This window comes from Charadrius vociferus, unplaced genomic scaffold (genome assembly GCF_000708025.1).
Source record: "Charadrius vociferus isolate BGI_N301 unplaced genomic scaffold, ASM70802v2 scaffold61, whole genome shotgun sequence".
In the NCBI taxonomy this organism is placed as follows: domain Eukaryota; kingdom Metazoa; phylum Chordata; class Aves; order Charadriiformes; family Charadriidae; genus Charadrius; species Charadrius vociferus.
In genome coordinates, this window is record NW_009646945.1 from 2,802,417 (window position 1) to 2,814,508 (window position 12,092).

The following is a 12,092-nucleotide window of genomic DNA, read 5'->3' on the forward strand; positions in this document are numbered from 1 at the left end:
TGATTTGAGGAAAATGAGATGCAGTCAGCAAGTTAGCAAACTCTGCTCTCATTCAGAAGAAAACTTCTGAAACTTAGAAAAGTTAAGTTTCAGAAGAAAACTTCTGAAACTTAGTTAAGTTAGTTAACTTCTGAAACTTAGTTAAGTTAGCAAACTCTGCTCTCATTCAGAAGAAAACTTTTGTTACTGCCTTCACTGGCATCCAGGAACCAAACTTGTTCTGCAGTTTCATTTCTCACCTGTGGAACCACTTGCTGTGCATGAAGGAGCAGAACTTGAAACTGGAAGTGCTTCAATGTGACAACACAGACACATTTACTATAACCAATAATTAGTCTCGATACGCTACTCTATAAAAAAATACAGGTTTGCATTTACTGAAGAATAACCTATTCTTTGTATCTTGTAATAGATCTTATAATACCCTCTTCACTGCATAGTGGTAAAAAGCAATTAGGTGGTTATTTAGGTTGGTAATACTCCTACAAGAGTCTACACTGACTGACAGAAACTAGCAGGAGATTTTATGAGATACTCTGATGAAAGTACAATATACAGGCAAAATATCATACCTACCTGAAAGGCTGAGTATTTTATAAAAACAGAGCACTGTTTGGGATTCTGAAGGGCTAGTATTTTGTATTAAATTTTAAATACCTATTCTTCTACCAATGCTGAAGGAAATTTACTTCTGCTCTAACAAAAGAAATACATGGCAGCTAAGAAAACTGAAAACATTCCCTAATGATAGATATGTGTTTTAAAATAATGTGTAAGTTTTTTACTTACCAATTTAAAGCATTTTTTTAAGATGATGACTGATTTATAGATCATTACTAAAACTCACAAAACCTTTAGAAAGTATCCCAATTTTGGGGGATATCTGGACCTTCAAATAAATACTAGACTAAACAAATAACAACTACTAACTTATAAAAGGAGCATACATGCAAAATGGTAGACGCATAGAAATCTTATTTGGAAAAGCACCATCTCATTGATACTACCAATGTCAAAATAGTTTCAATGAATTTCTGAAATTATAGAATTTTCAAAAAGTCTCAATAGTTACAGTATGTCGGATATTACAGACAGATATTACAGACAGGTCAAATAAAAAAAAAAAAAGTCTCAGTGAAAGATCTTTGGTTTTCTGACTCCCCAAAGGGTTCTCTATTTTTCTTGTGTTAATCAGGAATTAACCTTAATCTTGTTTTAGACACTTTGTTGAACTCCATCTACGTCATTAGGCACAAAAAGACAGGCTTAATAAACATTTAAAAGTCTCTGTGAAAACAAAGTTATACAGAGCTACAAAGTCAGAATATTTACAGCATGAGATCTCCAGATAAAACTGGGATTTTCATGCCTTTTTCCTAAAAAATAAGAAACATATAGGTAGCAAGATACCATAAAACTAAAACTGAATTTTTCAAGAGGCCAGATGCCAGACTCCTGAATACACTGCTTCTTCTTTAGCTGTGATTTGCCCCTGCCTGCCACGCTAATGCTGAAGAAAATCACAACGTTGTCTTATACTATTGTAAACCAAAGTATCACTAGTTGTTCAAAAATGTATCTTCCTTCATAAGGAAGGCAAAACACTATTTAAGCACAAATTTACAAATTCCAAATTATGTGCCAAGCCCATTATTAAAAACAGAGTTTTGACTTTTTAGTTAGAGCATCACTCTGAAAAGATTTTGATGTGTAAAGTTTGGTATTGGGAGACCACAGAAAAACAAAGCTCAGTAAAAAGGTGGCACATGGATCTCCCCAGAGTCTGGACTACCTGATGGTTCTGTTCAAAAGGCTGCCTTTTACACAGGCTGCCTGTGTAATCAAACCCCTTACATACTATATTACACAAACAAACTTGTTCCACTTCGCAAGCAAAACTGCTCCTTGAATTAAGAACAAATATCATTCCCTGGAATTGTCCCCGGGAAGCAGACTTCTTTAAAGCAATACACCATGCTAATGCAGGGAGCTTCATAAGCAGAAAGCATATGGAAGCTGTAACATCGTGCCACTCTTAAATTAGGAAGTGAACTTCATTTGCTTTCCATCGGTGCTGAATTTGACCCTTTACTGTTAATGAAAACCTCTTTAATTTCAACTTCCCACATGCAGTTTTGGTAGATTCTGGATGATTACTCCTCATTTATAGGTACATAAAGCATACAAAAATGAGAAAATAGTATCCTTTCTCATGTGCAGCTCTAGCTCAGAAGGAGAGAGAAAAAAGAAAAAACAAACAAACAAAAGAAAACCAAGTAAGGATGCCGTTCACTGCTGGACACTATTCTTACACCTCCTGCATTACCATATTTGAGCATCTTCCAATAGCACGTTGAAGGATATGAATAATCACTCTTGAGTCCTTGGTGATAACTTGGGCTTAACTCCAGACATACAGTTTGCTGGAGTGACTCCCTGTATCATCTTCCGATAAAACTGAAGATGATAAATAACTCGCCAGGAGAAAGGCCACTTAGTGTGGCTTCTGGCTCCTTTCTTGAAAATGCCGTGAAACAGAGCATTTTGTTTTGTTCACTTGCTGTAGCCTCCTCAACTCAGTCTTGGGTTTTAAGTGTATGTGTTCAAGTAAGAGAAGACAGAAAAAGAACAGAACAACTTCTTGCAGCAAACATTTGTAAAAGTTTTCCGAGATCCTCAGCTAATGTGGGAATTCTCTGTAATCTAGGAATTGTCTCCCAAAGAGATACCTGTGCTGTCACGTTAGTGTAGTTCTTCAGCTTTCAGTCAGGCCGATTCAGTGACACTAGTCTTTGTTCTAACTTTCTCTAGCTCCAGTTTGGAGAGAACAAGGTGACTCTGCACATAGTGAAATTTAGGCAGAGGAAAGGCTGGTACACACTTGAACTCTTGCCCTACTGATGGAGAGCATCCTCACAAGAGCAGTATTCACACTGCCAAGCGAGCTCTGTCTCTTATGCCCATGTGAGAAAATTCATAATTCCTGACAAATGGAGCTGTCGACCACTGTTTTTAATATCACAGCGTTTCAATATACTAAGCCCAGCCCAAGCACCAAGATTTTGACTTTGATGGGACATCAGAGTAAAAAGGAGAGGTAGAGTCTGCCACGCACTCAGCAGCCGATGCCGCTGAAGGGGGATGCTCCTGACTGCTGCAGAGATGTGCTGAATCAGTGCAGACTTTTGGAGAAGGGCCAGGCGACTCTCAGCCCGTTTGAAGAGGAAGGCTGGTGGGCGGTTAGTCACTACGCTACTCATCACAAACAAACTCATAGCTGGTGGGAGAACACCACCTGCTTTCGCTGGCAAAAGCAAATGAGTTTTCTCACAGGCAGGCGGAGAGGAGAGGAGAGGAGAGGAGAGGAATCACTGAAAACGTTGACCCTGTAATGGTAAATGTGACATACGGAAATGCCATTTGTACGTAATTATGTCTATACTTTTAATAGTGTCTTAAATAGTGTCTTAATAGTGTCTTAAACACAGGATTCTCTGTGTATTATGCAGTTCAGTATCTTCGTGTGTTGTAATGAATGGCTTAGTGTTCACAAGCAAAACACATTTTCTTTAGGACTAGCTGCTGTCATATAATAAAGTCATATAATAAAGCTGAATTTTAAAAGCTTACTGTAGAAAATAATATTGTAACTCACGTCTCAGAATGCTAGAAGAAATTTACTTATATGTCAAGAGACCAAAAAATTCACATGAAACAATGTGAGAAACACTTTTTTTTTTAAACCAAAAGTCTTAAAACTTCATGTCCTCTGGATTATTTCAGTAGGTGTTCCTTTATAGAACTAGAACTAATAAAAGATAAAGTGAACTTTTAGTATCTAGAAGACGTAAGTTAAAATAAATGCCATGATTTGCCTCTACCCACTTTTAACAGCTGTACCCATGCTTAAGAATGCAACTAAAGCTTAAAACAAATTGAAGCTGTTATACCAATGTTACTTTTCTTCAATTTAATTAATCATTTGAAATGCCTCTTCTGAAAGTAAGCTTTTATGGCAAAAGTTCTGAGCACTTCTCTACTAAACATTCAAAAGTTGAATTCCAAAAAGACAAGAGACTTATTCTGCCTTAACTGAACACCTAGTTCTCCTCAAACACTTTAGTAGCTTCCAAGAGCCATCTTCATCACACCTTTCATGACCCACTTGGTTCTATGACTGTATGTTTCTAGATTTTTACAGCATGATAACATTATTTAAATACAAGATTAAAGTTACTGATGTGACATTAGCAGAAACTCTCAGTGGCTTCAGTCAAACAACGTATCATTCTGAATTTCTCCCAGCTTGCAAAAACCAAATATAACTCAGTGTTAATACCAACAACACTACAACCTTCAAAACTCATTTGTAACGTAATTCAGTTCCTAGCTGAAATGAAAATGCAATTCTGATTTGGAAAATACCAATGGAATTTGGTCCATGAATACGTTTTTACTTACAAACTTAATACCTCAGAGTTTGACAACTCCACTATTAGTCTATTGTTTGGGAATGAATCACACGGTTTTATACAACTGTCAGCGTACCACTAACAAGCTTTGATGGACAACACTTACACCTCATTGGAGACATTTTAATAACTTGAGCACATGTCAGAACACTGCATAGAGCTAAGATTTCAGAAGAGCAATATTGGATTACTATTTTCCATCTCTTCTCACAGACTTGCACCAAGATTTTGCAATGATTGACCTTCACACTTGGAATATCAGCAAATTATTATTTAGTCATAAGTGAAACCAATCGGGTGATTTGCCTTTGTTAAGAATTTAGTTATCTGAATTAGAAAGAATTTAATTCTAATAATTAAATAAAATTACCACTCTGTGGGTATAGATAATCCTAAATTGGCTTTGAGTTTAGTGAACTCTGGAGAGGTTCGTTAGCTTAGATGCAGCACCACAGGAATGTAGTTAAATGGCTTCCAAAGCCATTTCACGTCCAGCAGAGGTACAGAACTGATTTGTTTCAGCACATATCTTGTGCTCATAAACTTGCCAGACCCAAAATGACTCCATGCTGAGCCAGTTTGGATGCCTTTGATCTTAACTCCCAGGACTTGGACTTGCAATAGCGTGGTGGAGAAGCATTTAGCCATCCATTATCATCACTAGTCCCGGGGGGCTCTTTTTAATCCATGTAATATGGCACAAAGCTAACCAGATCAGCAACAGTGTCCAAGCTCCAGCAATGCTGCTCCAGCAGGGCACTGCTGAGCCAGAATTAATCCCCGGGGTGATTATTTGCAGTTGGGTGAATCCATCCTGGAGTTAGTTCCTCAGTGTCTGACAGAAACCACAGCATCCAATGTAGTCCCAGTTGTCTAGGATGTCCTGCTCCCCATGACCCAGGGTAGCAGAGAGCTGGTTACACAACATCCCAATCAACAGAACATAAATATGTTTGCAGAAACTGAAAACTGAAGTTAGCACTGAAGAGTTCAGTTTTAATTAGTGCGAAACAGCATCTCATTTTTTCCATCTCAGGGGACATTATAGCATACTTTGTATCTTATATAATACTCTCAAGCAGAAAGAAAAGTTAAAATACTGAAGGAGATTTCTTTCCTCTTTTTTTTTCCCCCTGCAGAAGGATATATACCAAGTATGAAAGTGTCAAATCATTTCATTTCAATATTTCATAATCCAAAGGAACACTCACATTTTATTAGAATCTTACTATGGGGTTCTTACAGAAGTTTTGTTTCTCTGTTACTTCATTTTGAAGCTGCTCAACATTAACCTCCAATATCCCACTGATACCTCTTCTCACACTGGAGTTGCAGTCTAAGCGCCCAAAGCACCGTAATTCTTTTTTTTTAGGCTTCCCTAAAACAATGGAACTGGTTTTGTATGGAGGTTATGAATTTCAGTCCTTGGAGAAATTCAGAACTCAGCTAGTTGTGCTTCGAGCAGAGGCCAGACCAGGCGTGACCTCCAGAGGCCCCTTCCAACCTAAATTATTCCGCGATTCCATCTGTCTGCAGTACTGGTGTTTCCTGTGGTGCGGCACCGAGAGGTCCGAAGTCACGCATTGCCTCCAAGGAGGCTGAGCAGGAGTCTCAGCACACTAAAGAAATGGGCAATCACCAAGGAATGTCACTGACACTACTAGAACAATTCCGAATTTTGAGGCAGCAGCATTACCTTTTCTCATGCTGTTTTTATATTGCTGTATGTCAATTTCTATCTCTATTTTACCAATAAAACTCTAGTGGCTCTATTTATTTCTCACTTGATTTACATCGACAGAAAGAAGATGATGGTTTGGTATTTTAATTACCATAATTGAAAATCTACAAATGAACATGTATTTGCAAAACCCTCATTCCCTCCCCCTCCCATTTAAACTCCACTAGGTAACTCACATTATAAGTTGCAGGAGTACACAGCAACTAACGAAGACAGTTTCCATCCCAACACATCCCAAAGAAATACACAGTCCTTCCTCTTTAATGAGAAAACTTCAGTGTGTCACAATGCCTTGAAACGAAAGAGATATTTGTACGGAAAAAAAATTATAATTGGTAGTGGGTCCCATATAGCCAAATTACGGCCCTAATCCAATCACTAAATTGCCATATGCTCTGTTCTAAGCAATCAGCCAGTTCCCTACCACGATTCTCCAGAAATAACTGTGCTTTGCAGTTGCCCAGCTGGGCATTTAAAATGTTCCACAAAGGTCTGGTGCCACCCATTTGGTGGAAAAGGACACTGCATCATCACGGGCCTTGCAAGTTCATCCAATTTTTATTTTTGAGACCAAATGTTGAAAAAGAATAACAAACGCAGTCACAAAACTCTGAAAATGTGAATAACTGCAAAGTACCATTGTAGGTATTTGTAGGGAGCACTAATGGAACCGTGAGAAAAGTCACATATCTCCAGGTTTGCCCCATAATTTATTCATTTTAAGACAAAGATCTATAATACATATAAAATGCACTCAAACTATTAGGCAACATCGACTTTCCAGTCTAAAACTGGGAGCAGTATTCATTCCTTGCCCACACAGAAGCCTTTACAGATGCATCAGAAAACAGACACCCATTCTTTGAATGAATGTCCTCTTCTCTTGGGGATTTAAAAAAAATATATATAAAAAATTCCACTCAACCCCCCCCCCCACTTCAATATTCTCTTTTTATAAAGTGTATATCCCAGCAGGCCTAAAGCAAGACTGGACTGAGAGACATATAGGTATTAACCGATAACGATGCATGTGTTATACATTTGACTGTAGTAAAAAGATGAGAATACTCCTAAAACCAGGGACCGGAATCTGAGTCTTCTGCTCCACCAGTGCCTGAAGCACAGGCACAAAGCTCCCTGTTCCTCCTGCCCTTCTCCAGAGTGTACCCTGCCCCACACTCAGCTGCCAAGGGGCTCAGGATCCACAGCACCGGTGGAGAGACCTTCTCTCTGTGCTTGGGAGACACTCCTCAGATGTGGCAAAGTGGTGGGTTTCCTCCACCTCCCAGGGAATGCTTGAAGCACAGGACAAAAGCTGCCACCAACAATATTGGATACACACAACTCTTCTCACAGATTTCCTACATGAGGTGGAGCCCAGCTTCTATGGTTTTCCTTGCTCACCCAACAGCACTCGCCATCCATTATGGTCACTGGACGGAGTGACAGCTTTCAAACCAGGTAATAAACAGTACTTTGCATTGTACTCTGAGGTCTTCAGAGGAACCTGCATCTTCCATTAGCTGCATCAGATCAGTAGTTATACTGGGCCAGCCGAAAAGGACCTCTGCTGCAGAGCAAGTGTCTCTATGGTCTCTGATCACTTTCTTTTGTGTTTTTGTTTTCTTTTAAACAAACACTAGATTTTTGATACTTCAATTGAAATACGAAAAAAAAAAAAAGGTATTTTATCAACATTTAAAAGTAAAAGTATCACAGTGGAAGGAAATTGGTTAAAAGCTTTCTCCTTTTGTCCAAACACTCAGAAAACAAAATTGTCTTCAAATACTATAATTTTCACAACACAGTTCAACAATATTCTCTACCTAGCTGCTGAAAACGTGACTGCAGAGTACAATAAGAACTCAGAACATCTTGCTGCATTAATTAAATCCCTGTCTTTCATAACGACAATTTATTCTGAAGTACTTCAAATTTCCCAATATCAAATCCTCTCAGTCACACTATGAACTTTGTAACATATTTCAAAAGCACACTCTTTGAATTTCACTGAAATAATTCAGCTCAGGTACTGCATGTATTTATGTATCACTGTATCTGATCAGTCTATATCATATAGACCTAGCATATTTGCCTGTTTGCAAATGTAAAATGTATCCTCTCTGAAACTACTACAGACACTGAAGTATATTAGGAGCCTTAGATTTGGCCTATTTGCACAAAACTCAAAGTCATGCCAAGGCAAAGCAGAACACTCGGGTCATTCTCCCCTTCAGGTCTACTTAATAGGGCTGTTTTGTTTTTACAGAACAAAAGAACAAAGCATAAGTATGTAATTCTTATGACATGCAAATGCTGTACTGTTTTCCTGTAAGTATGGATAACATTCCTCCTCACATTTTTATTTGTTATCCAATTAATAGATTAACATTAGTACAACTTGTCACCTCTGTGCTTGAGGAGACGGTGAAGAGAGTCATTTCTCGGTTTTAGCAGGGTGAGAATACTCTGGGTGGAGGAAGAAGCACATGTGCGTTATTTTTCTCACAAAGTCAGGTCACAGAGCATAGTTTGGCTGGCTGTTCACTGGGACAAAAAACATTATTTGCAAGACTTTAAATCAGCAACACAATTAATTCTTAATATTAATTTTCTTCTTATGGTATTATTTTATAAATAAATAATGTGAATTAGTATTTAATTGTTTCAACCCAAGATTTTAATTTTTCACCTATCAGTATAGGAAATCTCTTGGCAGCTCTGGAGGCTGTGTGAAAATTAAATTTTTTCTTTAATTATAAATTGGTTTTGCTGTAATAGTGGAGGCTTTAATTGAAATATTTTAATTAAGTGCTTGCAGCAACACAATGCTGGCTTTTTGCTGGAGACTAGCTTATCTAACAGTCTGGAGTTTCACATTTACTGAGCTCCTGTGCTGAACGTACAGACTGCGATATAACCACTTGTAACTGCTGCTTCTACCTGGCTAATGGCATGTAAAAAGACAAACAGTGAGTGCCTTCAACTGCACACCTGAGACCGTGCTAATAATTCGGACAGTAAAAAGGGGTGGTTAGGACTGTTTAAAAAGAATTGGCGTGAGTGGAAGAAAGATAATAGTTGTAGCATCTTGTTCAAAATGTACCGCAATCTCCACAGATATACTTCCTGCCTTCTGGCAGTGCTCCCAGGAGGAACAAGTGGCAGACAGGGCTATCAGATTGCTCTCCGACGGATGGCCAGACTATGGCAAAACATATGCTCCAGCAGGGAAAGCTGCTCTCTTCTTCTCCAGACAAGGTATCAAAATCGACAGCACTTGGAGGGTTCATAAATAGCTATATCAACACTATTAAGATATCAGGAGTGTGGGGAGGGGGGAAGGGGTTGATTGCTTTTTAATAGATTAATTTCCACATTGGAACATTTGAGAAACAACGCGATCTGTCTCTGAGGCCCCTCCTGATGACACTAACAAATAAAGGAATGAGATCTAGAAGTATAGAGGAAACTGAGAACAGCAGCAGTAGCAGAATTTCGTACTTGTAAAATACTATTTATCCAAAAAATGTGAAGCTTTCTGGAAAGAGGGGTCAGGCAGATGCTATTATGCTGAAAACATTGGCAAGACCAGCAGAAGCGTAACGCTGATCACCTGCACCAAACCTATCTGCAAACATCTGCATGGCTGCTTTGAGAAATAGGCTATAAAACAGTTTATCTGTCATTGCTGTGTTGGCTATAAAACACAAGGCAACACAGTTTTCAAGCACTAACAGCTACAGAAACTGCCTCTTCAATATACCAAATGAGTTACAAACATTTATACTTCATCGCAGATCACACCAAAAGAGTTACTTGCAGGGAAACCACATGAGAACCAGAAGAGGCAAGGAAGTAGTTACAAATGAAAGATATTTAACTATATGGCTGGGTTAACAAGATTTGTGGGGAAGAACTTTCCATGCGTTGCAATAACAGGAAGATATTGTTATTAAAAAAAAAGTCCTCTTCCTGTCTACTGAACAGTGCCCTTATTGATCAAGTAACCTAAGATCGAACAACTGATAACTACAAGGTTCCACTGTATTTGACAGCAGATTAATTAAATTACACAAGAACATACTGATTCACACACCATATCTTGCTTCCAGCAGAAAACACTTAGGAAGAAAAGGGAGAAGGACAAGTACTTAGCGCAATTATGTAAAAGAGAAGAGACAAAATGTCATTTCAGAAAACAAGTAATGGCTGGGTCAAGTAACTAGGTAGAGTAAGACTTCAAAATGTAAGGGTGGAGCACTGCAGGGTGTTTCTTGCTCTATTTCTCTCATACTCCTGTTCTGTACTGGCTAGTACAATTCATTCTGACTGTCTGAAGAAGAAAAGCCTGCCAACTAATCTTAGAAGCCAAGGGAGAGAGATTAACAGAGGAAATGAGTAGGTCTGGGCTTCAAAATCCACCTTCTCCAATTTCCCCTTCTTCCATCTAAAGCGCATAACAAAGCTGTTATGAAACCACATGTTGTAGTGGTAAAAACACATTTTGTTCTTTTAAAATCTCTGAGAACATGGCCAAAATCGTGCCTGAAAGCTGAAGAGGCTTGTCAGAGTTGGCAGGATAAAAATTTCAGGAAAATTAAGAAATTCTCAGCTGGTGGAGATCACTTTAGCTCCTTTAATCCACATTGCTATGCTGATCCACACCAGCTGAAAATCTGAACCTTCTTTTGTGTCATGCTATTTTTAAGTAGCTAAACTTCAGTCTTGAGTACAATTGTTCAACCCTATGACGTGGTCCTGAAAGACAAGTACAGTGCGAGTAAAAAAGAGCCATCACCAACATGTCCCAGTCACTCACCAAATCCTTCATGTGCCCATCAATTCTTATTAGGGCTATTAAATTACCTACAGCTGTTCCCGAGTTTCTGCTGGGAGCTATACTGATACACAGCAAACCCCCCAAAAGTGGAAGCCTTTCTGCTTTTAACAGTCCCTCTTGTTCAGAACACTTATGGCACCTGTGTTTTCTATTAGTCACCTTGGTGGCCTGTAACATTACCGCTGTGAGGGCAAGACGTAACCCCGGCTTTTGTGTCGCATGTTACCCATTCTCTTCTTCCATCACTTAATCTCCCGGACAAAATGAACTGTAGTATCTCTTCCCATGGAGAAATTCCCTGGGTCTCCATGGTGAGAAAAAATTCCCTGGCAGCACCTAGATCTATTAAATCATACAAACCCAAGCTTTGGGAACAAAACTGGGTCTGTCGGATCGTTGATGTCATCTCTCAGACACTCACCAGGGTGACAATGGCACATTCAGCAGTCAGTTGAGCAGCACTGAACAACGTCCGAACAAAGCGGTAAATCTGTTTCTGCTCCGGGTCATGTTTGTCATAGTCTGGTGGCACTTCGGATTTCTAAGGAAGAAATACTTCCAAATAGGTGACTGAAACAAAATGAAGCAGACAGAAAGAAAGACCGTTCACATGAAAGGGAAGGAGAGGTAGATGAACTTACCGAAAGGGGATGAAGGTTTTCATCAAAAATATCTAAGAGCATTCTTCCGTCTGTGTCCCTAAAAGGTATTAAAACCAAAGTAGTGTCATTATCTGAACACAACAGCACAAAGCTCTCATAGACACAAGTGTATCATGAAAACTCCAATACTCCTCATCCTGCGGGGAGCTTAGAAACACTGCAAAAATGTGATTTTCAAAGAGAAGTTGGATCTATTCTGCCATAAAGTTCACATGTAATATGAAATCCACATTACAAAGTATGCTAAAATTTTCAGCTTTCAATGCCCAAGACGCACAGCTTTTGTGCTATCTACTGTGAGACTTTTTCACAGCCTAAGAGGTACTACTACAAACTTAAAAAAATAAAAACTTTAAAAAACATTAAACTATAAA

General features: G+C 38.7%; 1 protein-coding gene across 2 annotated transcripts in view; it reads right to left on the bottom strand.

Annotated features, from left to right (window-relative positions):
• The window catches only part of CCNY (cyclin Y), a 51,184-nt gene that overhangs the window by 13,819 nt on the left and 25,273 nt on the right, over nucleotides 1-12,092 (bottom strand). For both annotated transcript variants that reach the window (XM_009895092.1, XM_009895091.1), the window contains 2 exons: nucleotides 11,698-11,755; nucleotides 11,478-11,597 (listed from right to left, as the gene is read on the bottom strand). In XM_009895092.1, the coding sequence (XP_009893394.1) occupies nucleotides 11,478-11,597; nucleotides 11,698-11,755 (178 nt within the window). The remainder of the gene's footprint in view (nucleotides 1-11,477; nucleotides 11,598-11,697; nucleotides 11,756-12,092) is intronic.